Genomic DNA, 18,509 nt, shown 5'->3' on the forward strand with positions numbered 1-18,509 from the left:
GCAGGCAGGCGGGGCCTTGTTCTCTGGCTATTTTAGACTGTAGGGCTGTTCTATTTGGTTGTTTTTGTCGCCCAATGAAAGGAGTTTGTTTTTCCACCAATCAAGCACCAATGAACGTGGATCTTCTCCCATCCATCCAGCCATCAGCAGGGTGAGTCACAGGCTGAGCTACTGAATTCATGGGGCAGGTTATAATCCCCTGATGGCCATGTGACTCGCCTTCCCGTACGGCGCGTCATTTAGCTGATTCATGTCCCTGTTACCACAATGGTATTTGTTTGTCACTCCTACACACACACACACACGGACACGCGGGAACACACATACACACACAAATGTGGGCACATACAGAATCACGCACACACACATGCAGGCACACCCACATGAGGGCACACTGTCACACACAGATACACAATGACACACACACACACGCACACACACAAACACACACACACACACACAAACTCACACAAACACACACACACACACACACACACATATGTATGCTAGTACACACACTAACACACACACGCAGATGCACAAACACATTCACATACAAACACACACAAAAACGCAAAGAATGAGAGTGAGTCAGAGGAGCTTAAACCCAGGGGAAAGGCTCATCTGTGGTTTCCAAAAGAGAAGAATTATAACCAGAGCTGACTGCTGACATAAGACCAATGACAGATCCCCTCACATCCAAGGACCAAAATGTGTGTGTCTGGCAAACTGTTTGCAAGAGGCACCTTCTTGTATATGTATGGGAAGGCTTTACCTGCGTCAATCCTCCATACTTCTGTCAAAAATGAAAAAATGAACTAGTCAAGGACATTCATCACACCAGACCGGTTGCCTTAAGGCCAAGTAGCCACACGGTGCATCAAGAAGTCCCTATAAGGTCATTATCATTTCATATGTTCCAGGCCGCATGACTGGGATCACAGGGTTGGCGTGAGAGGGCTCTGGCATCGCGGACGTTCCCCCCTGACGACGTAACCCCGCACGGCTGCTGCCCTGAATCATTCTACTGCCGGCGGTCTGTTTCCCTTTACCTGTGAGATAATGAGCAATATGAGATTATACTGCAGCCAGGCCAGGTGTGTGAGTGTAAGTCTGTGTGTGTGTGTGTGTGTGTGTGTGTGTGTGTGTGTGTGTGTGTGTGTGTGTGTGTGTGTGTGTGTGTGTGTGGGTGTGTGCGTTTCGATAGGTGTGTCTGTGTGTGTGTGTGTGTGTGTGTGTGTGTGTGTGTGTGTGTGTGTGTGTGTGTGTGTGTGTATGTGCGTGAGAGGAGGTGTGATGGGATGGGGAGGTAATTATTTCCGATGCCGTTACCAAATTAAACACAGATCGTGCGGCCAGAGAGCTTTAATTGGCAGCTTGTTAAAGGCTGCCCTGATTAACAGTGAACCAGATCCACGCCTGCAGCTCCATTCATCAGGACGCGTGAGTCATAGCGCCGTGCAACCGTGCAGCGCCGGCGTTCAATCAAGTTCTCTGTGTGTTCTCTCAGCAGTGAGAGAGTGTGCTGGACACAGTGGACTATACATATAGCGATATGGTGATTCTACGCCAGGGTGAACAATTGATTTTGGTGCCTTCTGCGTGCTGTGTGTGTCTCTGTGTGCCTGTATTGGCGAGGAGGGGGCAGGCATATGTGTGTGTGTGTGTCTGTGTGTGTATGTATGTGTTTCTGTGTGTGTGTGGTGGTGTGTGTGTGTGTGTGTGTGGTGTGGTGTGTGTTGTGTGTGGTGTGTGTGTTGTGTGTGTGTGTGTGTGTGTGTGTGTGTGGTGTATGTATGTGTTTCTGTGTGTGTGTGTGTGTGTGGTGTGTGTGTGGTGTGTGTGGTGTGTGTGTGTGTGTGTGTGTGTCTGTGTGTGTGTTTCTGTGTGCATTCTTCTTCAGTCATTCATGACGCCTGTGGAAGTGGAGGGGGGGGGGGGGGGGGGGAGGGTGTGGTCTGACGGGGGGATGCTGTGGCGGAGATGTGCAGGGGGGCTTATCAGGTGTCGAGGGCTGCCAGCTAGACACATACACACCATGCCCCAGGGAATTGTGGGAAAGAAGAATCTGTAATGTTGATACTGAGGGATACAGGAGACGGTCATTATTTTGCAGTTTTCCTTCCATTTCTTACTCTTCTGTCTTCATCCGGTTCAGCTGTGTTAATGAGTGTCCTGTGCGCACCTGTGTTTTTTTCCACAGTTGGTTTATTTCCTTGTTGTTCTGTGGCGTGTATCTGTCTGTTATCGGTTTTTTGTAGTAAGCCTATTTTTCAGTCTGCAAATTGTATGCACCTGTTCTGTTAAGGCTTTTGTAGAATTCATTAAACCTTTCTCCCTCTGTATTTGGGTCCAAGTACTGATATGGCTGCCTATCTTCCCACTACCCTTATCTATTTCTAAAGCGAGTTATATTTCAAAGCAAGAAATTTGACTTTCAAATCAACACCATATGTTCCACAATGAGTCAGAGGTTAAATAAACTCATAAATGTTGAAAATGTGTTTCCCTGGAAGCCTTCACAAAGTTATGTGATGGTCTGGTTTCGATAGATACATGGAGACATTTATGGTCTGAAGGAAGAGCAAAATTACATGTTTTTGAAACGAAAAACTAATTTGATGTCCTCCAATGTCAAGATGTCCTGTTTATTTTTCAACATGTCTGACTGTCACACATGGAAAGACAGAGATAATGAGTGTACCGCCATGAGGCTGTGAGAACATAGACTGGCATTTCCTCTGGCAGTTATCCTGGCCACATTGAGCAATAGGCTGTGAACACTGAGTCATATGGGACCCTGGGGAGGGAGAGAGAAAGAGAGACAGTGAGAGAGAGCCAGCGAGCAAGGAAGTGTGACTGAAATCCATCATCTTTCATAACGGGGATATAACTTAATGATAGTTTTAACCAGGATGTCTTCAGTAGAGGGTCTGAAAGGGAATAAAAACTTGTCCTTCTCTCGATTTTATTCCAATGCTCTTCAAATAAAGGATATATAAGACATCTTTTTGACGCGGTAGAAGGAGTATCCATCAGGGTCCTTCAGAGGTGTTGGATCAGGGTGGAGGTGCCTTCCTGCGGTGGTGCAGTCTTCCAGTCAGAGGGGCCCATGGGTAATATTCTCCTCCGGAGCTCACAATCTGATCCCTGTCTGCCATACAAGGCCAAAGAATGTCAACCATGAGGGAAGGGTGTGTATGATTTGGAATGGAGCTGTCTCGCTTTCATGTCTCAAGAATCACATACACAAACCCACTCACTCATGCACATTGACACACACGCACACACACACAGACACACACGCACGCACACACACACGCAAACGCACACGCATGCACACACATACAAACACGGGCACACAAACGCAAACGTAAACGCAAACGCAAACACACACAAACACACACACACACACACACACACACACACACACACACACACACACACACACACACACACACACACACACAGTAATATGGAGGAATAGTTCCCAGGCCACAGGCGGTGTGTGCTTTGCTAGCTCAGCTGGCTGACTTACAGTAAGCAAGGCAGCACTTTAGCTCAACCACAACCTTGACGCACAAAAAGCCCTGCTTCACTTTAGTCCACTGCTGGAGGTTTCCACCGCCGGGCTCTCTGGAGCTGATGTGCCCACTGTGGGGCTTCTTGTACCAACTACGTCAACACCAGGGATCCACCCATACCACTTTTTTGCTCAGAGATTGATCCAGAGTCCATGACTCAGATCCTTGACTCATACCAAACAATCTTGGCGGATGCTAACTAGCCAGTACAGAGTGTCCTTCATTATCAGCACCATTATCTCTGGACCGCATTCCAATATGCTGATAACATCCGCTTGATATCCACTTTTACTTTTTTAATGTATCCATGACTTTACCCGTTAAATACCAGAAATATATAATAATATAATATAATACCAGAAAACGGGACTTTGCAATCGATGGGCTGTGTTTTAACCAGTTCAAGGGCCCCGACATCTGATTGCAGCTTCGGTATCGGAGCAACGTTGAGCCGCCCATATGTCTCGGCGCAGGCGGCGGCCGTGCTGCCAAGTCTCAACTTAAAATCAGGACACCCGTCTCGGGTGAGGCCCCCTTTCATTCTGGCACCTGTAGCGGCCCAGCCTGGACCCATTATCCCTAGGCGCTAATCCATCGGATCCTGTTAACCTCACACACTTACACAAACACACACACACACACACATACATGTGTGCGTGTGTGTGTGTGTGTGTGTCATGCCTCGCCCCACCCCAATCCGGCGCTGTTAATTAGATTGCAGGCTGTTTCGAGGCCCTAGTGGTGATGCAATGTTAATAGCGGTGGATTAGTGGGACAATGGAGGCGTCGGTGGGATCAAGCTGTGAGGAGGGCAGGGTCCTCCCAGATGGGGCCGGCATTGCTGCGGGGGCCCTGGCAGGAGCCGAACACAAGGGATACGAAAACAAGCAAGGGAGGGGGGGATACAGAAGGGCTTGTAGAAATATAAATAAAGAAAAAGAAAGCAATGGGGTTCACTGAGAGGGGAGGTGTATTGGTAAAATATAGTTGGAGATGTTCGCACACCCACTTTTTTTTCCAAGGAAGTTTTGTTCAAAGACATGCTTCTGAGGCTTGTCGATTCATCTGATTAATGTTCGTTGGGTCGCACATGCAAATAGGATTATCACATCATAGGAAGGAGGACAGAGGCAGGTTTCAACACCTTTCGATCGTCTTAGTAAGTCGGAGATTAAAAAGTTTAGTCAAGGGATCCGTAATGGAGCCAGCCACCCTCTAAAGCACATTGGGAAGGATCCATGTATTATCCATATTGTCCGGCTTATTGAGTATTCAGCTTGACTTCATGGGGCCCAGACAAATTAACAGGACTAGTGGCTGAATATAGGTCCCAGGTGTTGAAATGCGTGGATTGTCCAACTTGACATTAGTGACCTCAGAAGATTGCAAAGCAAAACCCAAAGGAAATGTGCTAAATGCTAATTGGAACAGTTCACATCTCATATGATGTTTGAGTTGAGTACAGAAAGCTTAATAATCTTTGTGTGACAATCACAACAATTAACCAAATGATAAATTCTTTCGTACTTTCAGAGAGATGAAGACTTAAAACCTTTTGACAAAAGAAGTTCAACCATCTGTCTGGTTGTAAATGAGGCAATCCATCAGTCTTGGATCGTATCTTCTTCAGGAAACCAGAGCAATACACTAAATCGGCACCACTCATAGTGAAGCAGGTCATGGAAAGCCTAATTACAGAAGAACTTAAAATCCACAGAGACGTCAAAGGCTAGTCTGTCCTCCTGCTATGAGTGCCGCATGGTCAGACACTATTAACCCATCCATGGATCATATTCAGGCTGTCCATTGGCTCAAAAGAGATCTAGTAGTACAGTAGTTGCTATGATCAATCCCTTGCATGGGAGAATAGAGCAACAGGCATTACCCACAACAAGTAAAGTTAGTCCCTCAAAAAGAGAAAAGCTGAAAAGAATCAAGCCTTGATAAGCAGTGATCTAAAGGGCCCAGTGGACTTGCTGAGCTTCCCCTTTATCACTCCAACACAGCAAGATATTGACCCTCGTGCTTCAGGGCAAGCTGCTCGAATTCCTTAGCGATGGAAACTGAGGTTAAGATGGGTGTGAGGAATTTATTATAAGTAGTTAAATGGCAGTATGGCAAATAGTGTTTAACAGTGAGATGATGTCTGGCAATCTCCGTAATACTGGCTCACTCTACGTGTGTTTATGTTGGAAGGACGCTCTTCATTATCATTGGGCCTTGCATGCTTTCATTTCTGGGATGTGCTGGAAGTTTGCAACATCGATGACCTTGGGTCATCAAATTTCCCCACACACACAAGCACACATACACACACACAAACCGTGCACATGCATGCATGCACTCACAGATGCACTAGGCACACAGACACAATCAGGCATGTGCACACACACAAACATACACACACACACACACACACACACACACACACACACACACACACACACACACACACACACACACACACAGACACACACACACACACACACACACACACACACCACACACACACACACACACACACACACACACACACACACACACATACACAGACACACACAGAGTCGAATCGGGTTATCTTGCTCAAATACCCTTTCAGTAGGATCTAGGGGACCTGACCATTAGGTTGCCTGGCGACAGCTCCCCCCTTCCCCCTAACCCCCAAAGAAGGGTGTTAAAACAAAAGACAGAAAAGAAGAAGGAGACAGAGAGGAGCAAAAATGCTGGCAGAAGACGCAGACAATTGTGGTGTTTGTATGTGTTTGGGTTTGTTTATGTGTGTGGGGGGGGGGGGGAGGGGGGGGATTTGAGGAGGTGGAGGAGAGGGAGGAGGAGGAGGTGGGGGGTGCAAGAACACAGGGGATTCATAGGTGCTGGGTTGTGCCAGCAAGAGGAATGTCACGTGGAAAAGCTGACAAACCCCATTCAATAAACAGAGTGAGACAGGATGCTGGTTACTGCCGATTACTTATTACCTCGATAAAGGCCGGGTTAAGGTGTGTCATATATTCACACACACCCAGACAATGTTTGTTAGCGGTGTATTATGTCAAATAAATGTCCCTTGTTTAAAGTGAATCCAGGAGACAATGTAGACGCCATAGAAGACAGATGGTACTTTTAAACAATACGTCGTACTTCTGAGTGTCCATGTGAATTAAAGCTGTTTATGTGTGAGCTTTATTTCGGATGTGTCAGGTTCAGTAAACCATTGTCATCAGTGCAAAGCTTGACATTTAGAAAGATCCCTTCCCATTTGCTTCGGGTATTTGGCATTTGTTGGGGCAGGTCTGCTGCCGCTGTTTCCATCGATGATTCATCGTGTGATTTGTATCGCATAATTTCCTTTGGCTGGTTCAGGTGAGGTAAGAAAAGGATGGATAATGGAAATTTGGCGAATGTTGGCGTCTTCCCTCTAAATGACAGCAAACTGTCTGAATACATGATGCATAAAAAGACGGAGGTCAGAGAACTCAAAGGACGGGGCCATAACTGACCATAACATACCGTTGTTTAGACCTTTAAAAATACAGATTTCCCACACTGACATTTAAGCAAAGAGATGTAGGCTAAAAAGTCATTTAATGTCCATTTGACTCGGCTGTTTGTTATTCAAGACGGAACGTCACTCATGTCTTAATGCTCGAACCTTTACATTTGTGCAGCGCTACTTTAACAGCCCGACCGCTCCACTCAGGTTGCGCTATAAAACCGTTGTTTCCCAACTCTGTTTCGCCAATAAAACAAACTATGCATTGCGTTGACACATAGTTCCATATCCATTCTTATGTAAGGCTTAGTCAGCACCAACAATTACTGGTTTGTTCCTTTGTATTTCACTCAAAGAGCGAAAGTACACGATTGACTCAGAGTTTCCAACCCCAGCGATCCTAATCGTCCTCTTTTAACCCTGACAAAGTTACGGGTCACCGGTCACACAAACACACAACTCCGGAGAATGTTTCACCTGGCCGGGGCTAAATGAGGAACACACGGGACGTTACCGTGGGGGAACAGCATGATGGGCCAGGGACCCCTAGGCGGGCAGGAGTGGCGAGAGGAGAGAGGCATCAGAGGACGAGGAGTTGGAGGAGTAGGAGGAGGTCGAGATGGTGTGAGGAGGCAACAAAGGAATGACACAAAGGCTGCCGGCTCAAAACGTGGAGAAATGTTGAGCCCCAGATGGAAAGAACTACTTGAAAATACTTCAACCCAAGTTAAACGTCCGCCACATGTTTCAACGCACGTACGGTCTCATTGTGCAACCATGATGACCTCTACGAGGTTATGATTGGGTTCTACACTTGGTTTCTCCACTATTATGATGGATCCCCCCCGCCACACACACACCCCGCCCCCCCTCCTTCTCCCACCCCTTTTGCCCCGGCGGTGTGAAGAGACAGCATGGTAAGAGTTTGGGGGATGAAGGCGGTCGTGGGGGTTGGGTGGTTGGGTGGTAGCGGCGGGGGAGGGGTTGACTGCCTCTCTTTCATCACGACCCCAGTAGTGACAGCTGCTCCAGGGGGAGGCCAGAGGGGGCCGGCCCTCGGTGCCCGGGCCCCGGTCCAGGCTCCTGGACGGCTGCTATTGAGCGGCCCCTGGCCGTCTGGCTCGGACAGGAGGGGGGTGGCGGCCCTCAGGAGGCAGAGCAGAGAGCTGATTTAAAGCTTTATTTAGGGATTTTCTCAACCCTATTTCCCTATTATTTTGATTCCAGGGTGACTAATGAGGATCATCTTTTTGTATTCAGTATTGAGCAAGAGCGCTTTGGCCATTGCAGCATATTTGTGGCTGCAGTGTAACCCTTATGGTCAAAAGCTAGTCAATGTACGTCCTCTTAAAGTGCTTTTTTTTTGCCACTGACCTACTCAGAATGTTATTATAAGCGTCAAACGAGATGATAAAAAGGATCCCTTCAGAGAAATACAACCTTTTTCGGTCGTGTTGTTATTGTGTCTAACCAAGTCTCGCTCCAGGAGAAGTCTCGTTCTGAAACCTCGCGCTCTGAAGAGCTGAGTGGTGGAAACAGCATGAACTGCAGACATGCCTACACCGCTGGGTTCACTGTCCTCCTCAAAGCGGTGGTTTGCTGTCTCTAACCTCCCACCCCCCACCCCTGCTCCCATGTTCACCCTGCTCATGAGGCTCAGACCACAGCCGTGGAGATGTCCGTGGCGTGTCAGGACAACACCCAGATTCGTGGGAACGCTTGTACTCTGCCTTCCTGGAAGCACAACATTAGGAATGGCAGTTTAAGATTGGGTAATCATCCACTGACATAACCAAGCTTACTTAGTGCACATCATAGCTTAGCATCGCACAGGCAGCGGATGTGCAGATGGCTGTTGATGTGATTTGCCCCGAGCGGTGGCAGAAATACACTCAGTGGGCCTTTGATGGAGGAAGGAGAAACAAGGAGAGCTGACTGAATTCCTCACTGCTTAACTGAAGAAAGGGGTTTCTTTTTTTGTGGATGGGCTTCAGACATGTGAAATTAACTTGTTTTCCTTGTTGCATAACAAAGAATCAAAGGCAGAAAAGGGAGCTTATAGCAGAGGCATGCCAGCTGCCACCAATGCAAATTGGTTTTTAGGATACAGTTAAGGATCAGAGTGCAGCAATCAATATAACACCCTGCAATGAATTGGCCCAGATCAGCAAACCGGTACAATAAACATACCGAGATGGCGAGAGACCGAAGTGACTCACCACGCATGAAGGACACGGTGAAAGAGTGTTCTTTGTTGCATGGACAAGTGCCAAGACGGCCTCGCCTTCTTTTTTTTCCCAAACTCCCTAAACGCTAACCCCTTAAACGCTGAGGAAACCAGTGTAACAGGTGGAATAAGCACCAAACTCAAAAGGTTTCCCGCCCAGCAGTAGGCTGTTTACTCTAGAGAAACCGCATTTCCACGTGGTAGAGAGAAAAGGCTGGCTTTAACAGAGTCTGTCAGCTAAATATACTTGCCGCTATCTATACTATTCCGCCAACAACATTGTCTGTCTACGTACCGTCTATAAGCCAGGACACGTGAGCTTCCTTACCGGGATTAATACAATGCTATCACATCCAACGTGAACTCCCCTTGTCTCTAAAAATGATATCGGATACACACAGCACAAGTCGGACTCAAGTCCACCTATTGTCATGACGCCCTCCCCCACCCCCCCCCCCTCCTCTCCCCTCCCCAGGGTTACAGCTTCCTCCCGGATGGGGGACTGCTCCCCGAAGGCCTGCGTCGTGTCACACCTCGGTGGCAGGACCACCCAGAGGGGCCTAATCTGGGGCGGGGCCTAATCTGGGGCGGGGCCGGCCGTGTTGTCAACCAGGGCCGGGGCTTAGTTCACTCCCACCAACAAGGAGCTAAATTCAGCCCTGGTTGTGCGCACGCTGCTGTTCCCCTTCAGCCAAGCGTCCTGCGTGGACCCGGGCTCACCACCGCCTCCAGAGTTAATTATGGCCCCAGCTTGCGTGGAGGCATATCATTAGCGGTAATTGCACACTGCTTTTATAATTTTTTTGTGTGTAGTTCACCACTGGTGCACCACTGATCCACGCTACTCTTGCTGACGGCCGCAGGTGAAGGAAAGGGAATGACGCAATACACAAGGGGGGGGGGGGGTCGGCGAGTGTGTGTGCGTGTGCCTGCATCTATCCATGGGATATGGTTTCAGGGCGCTGGGCCAGGGGGGCAAAGATGCTCGTCTGGGGGAGCTCACGTGGAAGAAGGGCGGGATTTTCTATGAACTAGGAAAGGCAGGGAAACGTGTGTAGTGGAGTGCGTGTGCGTGTGCGTGTTTGTGTGTATGTTATGTGTACGAGTGACTGTGAGTGCTGTGTTTTGATCTAAACACACAGTTGGGTCGTTTTAGTGTGCTGCACTGATCGGTGTGCGGGGGCTGGTCTATACATGCTGAGGAAGGAGTTGTACATCTAAATCTCACTATAGATTCTGTGTTTCCCCCCAGGACCAAAGCCATTTACTACTACTAGCGCTAATGGAGCACTCCCACCTGTATGGTGATGAGAACCTTCATCCCACTCTCAGGCAGCCTGCTCGGTTATAGAAGTGGTCCCATGGACAATCAGGCATATGAAATCTTCATGAGGCTCTTGAAATATAAATGTTTATTAAGTACAGGTTCATGTTCATGTGATTTCTCATACCATAGTTGAGGTGTTATAGTGTTAGAGTGCTGTCGTTAGAGCAGCTTCTTATAACATAGCTTTAGGAAGGCACTTCCTGTTCTAAATGTATATATTTTTTAAACATATGTTGTCTCATTCAGGTTAAACTTTATGAAGCCTTCCGAACTACAGAAGTACATGCCTCAAAATAACATTCATGGGGGAAAGGGAAAAGGGAAAAGGAAAAGAAGCAGGAAAGTCATAGGGATCAACCTTTTAATTTTTTGGGAAAATGTGCACCACCGTATCCATAGTGGACAGGGAATGTTGGCTGCACTTCAGTGAAGATCACCCCTAGCGAGACCAATCGTTCCCCAGTGCACATTGCTATCCTGTTGCCAGGTCTTCGGCCAAACACAGTTTCTTTGTTTCAAAAGTATGATTAAATAAGAAAGAGTGTGCTTGAGTGCTATGTGGTGTGTGAGAACGTGTGTGAAGCTTGAATCACTTTGGCTCACAGAAAGATTCAAGTAAGCAGAATTCCTCCCTCCAAACACACCTGCAAGGTTTTTGTGTGTGTGTGTGTGTGTGTGTGTGTGTGTGTGTGTGTGTGTGTGTGTGTGTAGATGTGTGCGTCCATGCGTGCGTGTTTGTGCGTGTGTGTGGCTCAGATTGCAAAATCCTGCCTGTGGAAGGAAACAGACAAAACAAAAATAGCAACAAAAACCGAACCAATGATAATGCAGATGGAGGCACAAATAATAAAATAATCATCTTGAAGGGGAAAGAACGCTGTGTTTTGTTAGAATCCTGTTGCACCCAGAAGCGCCTGTACTTTTGCTTGCGTGTTATTCATTCTTTCTGGGATCTTTAGCTCCTAAGGAAACAAACCATGGAATTCTGAATGTGAATATTTGTGGCCTTGGGGATTGAGCCTAGAGTCTTGAGAAAAAAATAATAATCCGATCCAGAGATAGAGGACGACCGAGGGGTCAGCAAACCTCTAATGGCCAATGGAGAGTTGTGTAACAGACACTGACCGTCCTTATTCTAATTCTGAAAGGGGATCAACCATAAATACCAAAGAAACTGTGATTAAATAGATAGCAAAATAATGCTTCCAAAAGTACAGACCTTGTATACTCGTAACCCCTAAAATAGCCTACATTAAGGAAGCAGAATAACTCTGTTCTTCCAACAGAGATATTATCGGTATATACATTATGGGAAATAAGACGCTGGAGGATACTACAACCTTCGCACTTTTCTTTTCAGAGCTGATAAACAGTTACAGTTCACATCGGGTGACCCAAGTCTCAACTCTTCATCTTGTAAGATGATATCAGTTGCATCTTCAAACGTGTAAGATGAGATGTTTTGGTTTTAATGGTTTGCCACTATTTGTTGGTTTTTCTCTTTGTTTGTTGCCATTTTTCTTTGTTCAGTGTTTTTTGTTTTTATAACTTGTATTGCTCATATTCCATGTAAACAATGTTTGATATGCTTATTTTCTTTGCGTCTGGACCACAGGAAGAGTTGCCCACGTTTCTGTGTTGGCTAATGGAGATCTGAATTAAATTTTAAATCCTGGGTATTTGTTTTTCCCTCAGGGAAAACCTTTCTGCGACAGAAACCAGCCTACCAAACAAAGATGTGTTCAAGCGGTTAGCCAACCTGAGGTAGTATGATAAGAGGGAAAGAGAAGCATGTGACCAGAGGAACCAATGGGGTCAACGTGATTCAGTTACCATCTGAAATGTACTCGAGGAGCTGTATCTAGCATTAAAACGTCTGAGTAACAGCAGTGATAAGGAAACTGTCAAGTCATTCTGGCTTGATACGAGTTTGGAGACCGTTTAATAGTTTATTTAAACGGATGCATTAACGGAGACATTGGTTAAATCAATTTCTCCTACAAATTTTGGACAACAAAAGGCCAAGGGAACTAGAAAGTGTTTCCAAAATACAAACAATATGAAGCAGAAACAAAAGGATCAGATAAAAAAAATGTACAACGAGTGGGACAACCTAAGAAAAGGTTTTAACCAACTTTTGTTAACCCAAACATAACTGACAAACTGAAATAAAATGGAAAGAGAACCGCAAAGGTATTGCTTGTATATTTTATTTTCTATGTACAGTACATGTAAAAAAAAAAACGACAACGAAACAACTCAGAATGGCCAATAACATTGACCCAACGGCGGCAATGTTAAACGGCCATGTAGCTCACACACATGAATATCCTGATGACCGTTTTGCCTCTCAATCATACCGTAAGAGGGATAACGGGTTAAGGGTGCAAGGAGGAGAGGGATGGGGGGCGAGGGCCGATACCCAAGCCCCCTGAGGCAATGGGCAGCCCTGGGAAAAAAAAAACTAGCTAGCCAAGCCACTGGAACAGCACCACGGGACGGTCAGTCAGCTAGCGTTCACACATCTCGTCCCCATCTCCACTTGCTTAAAAAAAATAAAAAAATCCAAAATATAATTATCTCGGGAGGCGGGGCGTAAAGGGCCAACAGAAATAAAGTAGGAAGGCTGGATGATTGTGTGCAATATTCAGTTTTTCCTTGTACTTCTGAAAGCCAGACTGCATTGTGAGGGCTGTGCTAGGACCGGCCCTGCTCTCTGCCTCAACCAGTCATCCACTCACCACCCCTCCCCCGCCACTCATCAGTTCCATGACTGTTGCTTTTAAGCCAAAGGTCACCAAAGGACAGCCTTTGCAGTCTTACCCCTTGCAGGGGCTCAATAAATACAGGCGGAAATAAGCCAGTATCGAGCACATCCCCCCTGACCAATACATCTCTCTCTCTCGCCCTCGCTCTGCACACTAGGCAGTTGAATTCACAGTATTCCACAACAACATGTTGTCCTATAGGCATTCATCTAAAACTTTTAACGGGGGATGCATAGGGGGCTGTGACACATTGCCTGTCCCGAGTTTCAATCTCCCAACAGCACTGAGAAAATTTACTTGGAGGATTTTGTAGTGTGGGTGTACGTGTGTGTACGTGTGTGTGTGTGTGTGTGTGTCAGACAGACAGACGGGAGACACAAGAAGGAGAGACATGCCACCCAAGTCTAGAATACAGTGTACACAACCAACCGCCAACAGTTGTCTGGTCTACGATCTACTATCCCATTATTCAAAACAATGCCTTAAAAAACAAAAAACGGATTATCTTCAAGGCCATACATAGTTAGCCGACCCCCCACCCTAACCCACCCCACCCCACATGTCTACCAGGGCTGTATATTACGCTAGTGTCAGTGACACAGAGCTCACAGCAGGCCACCATGGTACAGATAAAGTGCTTTGTTCTCGACATGATGCATTCAATAATTTAAGTGGTGCAGAAAATAAACTTTATATAAAACAAAAAAGGTGTGAAGGGGGGGGATGGATGGGAAGGAGTGGAGGAGGGCACAGAGGAACCTTCTGTTGACCTTGGGCACTGGTATCGCCCCTTTAAAACACATCACAAACATGATACCACTAATACCGTCTGAGAGACACACCCAGAGGACAGGAGGAGGCTGGGGTGGAAACGTTGGCCGTTTGCAAACTGGATCTCACCAAGACCTTTCCTTTGTTAATATATTGTAGCCTACCTCAACAGTCCTTGGGTGAGGAGATAGGGGGGAGGGATAGGGTGTCTATGGTCCAGAGAACTGCAATTTCAGGCAACATTAGCGTAGCACATCGGACTGTGTTTGCGTCTTTCTTTCGGACTTTGGACTTGAGTCGGACACAGCGATTGTTCAGGATGGTTTGGGACAGCAGCAGCAGCAACTCATAGGTTCTGTTTATGACCATGGAAGAATGGTGGACCTAATGGATGGTAGTAGTAGTAATAATAATAATAATATTAATAATAACAATAACAACAATGATAATAAACAAGTAATAAATACATTCATGTTCTTGTAGTGTCGCTATTCCTCTTAACTCTAGAACATAGAAAAAAAAAGTGGAATAGTTCAGAGAAGAGCAGCGGGCCTCCGACCGGTCCTCTTTGCTCCCGTATTCAGTCTCAACAACGCTCCACCTTGGTGGCCATTTTCTTCCAGCTTGGTGGGAGAAAAAAAAGGAAAAGAGAAAAAAAGAGAAAAAAAAAGGGAAGGCCTATAAATAGTAGCCGTGGCAACGGCACGTACTACCCTCCTGGGTTTTGATGACAGAGTTCAGGAAAACCTCAAGAGACAGATCCTCTGCTCCTAGCCCCTGCAGAGAAAGGAGAAACCCAATCATGTCATAAAGCACACCGGGTCATACTTCCCATATCGGGGCGTTGAAGCTGCAAGTGACCAAGGCCTGACCGTGGTGCGCCATGTCACGTAAGGTTGATTTAGGACCCGTCTAGGAGCTCAACAACTACACTTTACAATCCACCGCCTCGTAACCCCCTACAAATATGGCAGATCAACATCACACACACACACACACACACACACACACACACACACACACACACACACACACACACACACACACACACACCACACACACACACACACACACACACACACACACACACACACACACACACACACACACACACACGTTGGAGACCAGAGTAAACAGAGCATGGGAGTTGCCTTTCGGGATCTCGTAACATTCCCTAACATTTTTAACCTTTCGGCGTGTTTTCAGGACTGGCAGTTTGCCCAATACTGGCAAGCCGGGTAAACAACCACAGCCTTATCAGAAATGCCAGATGTATATTTTTAAATACACAGCGAAACATTTTTGGTTAAACCACTTGGCAAGTATACCAAGCTAGATTTAAGTTATACCAGTGTGTTTGACTGTTCTCTTAATATAATTGATTAACTATAGTAATAAAAGCTAATCTCTTCAGTGCGTACATGAAACTATTGAATATAGGTCATATATAATAATACACAAGTGTAATTAGTGGAAATCAATTTATCCCATTTTCATGTACCTTGAGGCTGCTTTATGAGGCAGCCATGCCCCCCCCGTCATTTATTCAACATATAACCATATACTCAAGAGAACAATTACTTCCTTTGACTGATTTGAGGCGATTGGCATACCAATTCATAATGTTTAATGGATGACATCCATGAGTAGGAACACTCATTTTGAATCCATTTTTATAACAGCTTGCGCACAAGGACTTGCATATTGCCTGCAGTGAAGCGTAGTCTGTGTCCATTTGGTGCCCCAATTACTGGAGACAAACAGCACAATATAGGGTGGCTGTTTCTCTCCATTAACTAGGGGGGATGGCCATGCATGTACGCTCATAGATAGTTTTGATGTCTAGGCCCCTTTCTTTTGAAAGCTGTTAACAGTAAACACTGAATGAGATCGAGACAAATAAACGCCTCCTGTGCAAACACCATTATGAGTCTGCAGATTGGCCGTGGTAAACGTGAGGACATTTAAAATCACGTAAACATGGTGCTAGGCTGCTAGCCTACTCGGATGCACATTATGGTCTCAATTGTGTGGGTCTTTAATATCTCCACCTGGTCAAACTAACATTCACAATTTTCACTGCATAAAAATCCTGGACAGTAGGAGCTGGACGACTATTTGTCGAAAGCGAGTGCCTGAAGGAGGTCTAACAGTGGACCTACCTACGTTTCACAGTGGGAGAGCAGTGATGTGATCTCTTGGTCCACGTGGCCCACAGCCTTGGCCGCCTCCAGGATGGCTCTCCGGTACATGCCCTTCTTCTTGCGGTTGAACCGGGACCGGAAGAGCTCCCTGAACGGCGAAAGCTTGGCGACGGACAGCTGCGAGGTGGTGGGCGAGCCGAACCACGCCACCTTGGCCTCGGGCCACCTGGCCTCGCAGCTGGCCGTCTCCGCCTTGTGGCTGCCGCTGATGTTGAGCACCCGGGCCGGCCACCAGGGGAACCCGTGGATCTTCCCCCACACAATGTCCCCCACCGCCACGGCGTGGCCCTCCTCCGTGATGCACTTGGTCATGCTGCGGGTGTGCAGCCGCACCGTGATGGGCGGCACCGTCTTGCAGCCGTCCAGCGACGGCACGGAGGACGAGGTCACCGACAGGTCCTCGCCCGGCGCCAGGTCGCAGAGCTCCGGCGAGGTGCCCTCGGAGCTGAAGGACTTGGACTCGTCCAGGCTGTCGCTGCTGCACACGGACAGGCTGGACGAGTCCGCCTTGCGCTTGCGGAAGTTAATGAGGAGGGTGAGGTCGCCGTGACCCCGTCCGGCCTCCTCTCCGGAACTCCCCGACCACATCGCCAGAGAGTTCTTGTCCTCCCGGGAGTCTTCAGAGTCGGGGAGGCAGGGGGCAGGCGCCCGCGGGCTGTGCATCCGGTTTCCCCCGACGAGCTCCGCCTCGTACTCCACTGTGCTCTCGTCCTCTTCCCTCGGTGGGTGCCTCAGGAGGATCTTTGGAGAGGGCAGGTGCTCTGGGCCCACGGTGGTGTAGGGCCTGGTGAGTTTGAGTTTGGGAATGGACACGGTGAGGCCCGACCTGGTGGCGTTCAGGATGTGGCGCTGATCCCTGGTGGGATCGGAGGCCGGCTTGACGTCCTCCCCGAGGCCGTTGTGCACCAACTGCTTCGGGCAGAACGGCTTGACCGAGCCGTGGACCCGCGAGGGGATCTTCATGACCTCCCCCTTGCCCTGTGGAGTGCTGTACGAGATCTTGATGACGGGGCTGTGCGGGATGACCACACCGGGAACCTTCTCCACGTCTACCTCCACCCTCTTGTCCCTCCTGAGGCGCCTGTTGTCGATGCCGGGCCCGTTCTCTCGTCTCTTTGCGTCCTTGCCGATGTCCTCTTTCCTCACCATCTTGGTGGGGGGCCCCCTGCCGTCGTCGTCGCTCTGCAGAGTGTTTTCCTTCCTGGAGCCCTTGGTACTGCTGCCGGTGCCGTCCTTGCTGTCCTCGTCACTGTTCAGCGTGTTTTTACACTTCTCGCACAGCACCTGACGCGGCCGTAGACGTATCGTGCTCATGGTCATGCGGCCGGGCTCTCGGGTCCGCCTCTTCTTCCTCTTGATCGATCTCGGGGGAGGCTGGGGCACCCATTGGCTGTAGCTGTGGCGCACCCACAGGGGCTGCGGGAAAGGGGCTCCTTCAAAATAAGGAGGGTAAGGAGTCTTTCCAGCCAGTACCGGCGTGGGCACAGGGCACGGGGCTGGTATGCTGGCTGCATCGTCCTCAGGAAGTGTGTTTTCGTCCTTTGGCATGAGCAACGCCTCAATCGGATCGATCAAAACGGGGTCCTCGCTCAGAACTTGAGGGATTTCACAACCCAACTTGAATATGTCTGGTTTGGTTGTGAGATCCGCTAGACGTCCGGTGACGTCCGGTAGACAAAACAGCCCGGTCCTATGATGAAAACAAGATGGGTTGAATGACAAAGGTGCTTCAGGGGACCCTTTGTTAGGGAAATTAAATGAAAATCATACAAACAATATGGAGACACAAATGTCTAGTGGCACATGACATTCTAAGTTCCTTGGTTATGCCATTTCCTCCCCTAGAGCTGTAACTCATGCATGCCTTCAATTTGACCCTGACTAGGTTGGTAGAGGGAAACTTCCAACGGTTCAGATTAAACAATGGCATAAGTAAAACATTTAACAAGCAATATAAGTGAGCTGTGTTAAACTTTAAATATACCTCTGACATACTGACTAAAGAGCCCTGCTTTGCTGTTTCCTATTATTCCAACTAGGCCGCTTTCTATCACCTGTATGCTAAATGTGCTAAAAGTGTGGGGGTTGGGACGTGGAAGCACAAGAAGGCAGACGGTTGCATTCCCTGTTGCTGTCTA

At 47.8% G+C, this 18,509-nt stretch overlaps 1 protein-coding gene across 1 annotated transcript in view; it reads right to left on the minus strand.

The window, feature by feature from the left end:
• Nucleotides 1-13,950: 13,950 nt before the first annotated feature.
• The window catches only part of pwwp2b (PWWP domain containing 2B), a 4,741-nt gene continuing 182 nt past the window's right edge, over nt 13,951-18,509 (minus strand). Inside the window, exons 2-3 of the mRNA XM_056609980.1 lie at nt 16,334-18,110; nt 13,951-14,944 (exon numbers count right to left, since the gene is read on the minus strand). Coding sequence (XP_056465955.1) covers nt 14,938-14,944; nt 16,334-18,110 — 1,784 coding nt within the window. The 3' untranslated portion in view covers nt 13,951-14,937. The remainder of the gene's footprint in view (nt 14,945-16,333; nt 18,111-18,509) is intronic.

The sequence above is a fragment of the Gadus chalcogrammus genome, chromosome 15, assembly GCF_026213295.1.
Source record: "Gadus chalcogrammus isolate NIFS_2021 chromosome 15, NIFS_Gcha_1.0, whole genome shotgun sequence".
Lineage (NCBI taxonomy): Eukaryota > Metazoa > Chordata > Actinopteri > Gadiformes > Gadidae > Gadus > Gadus chalcogrammus.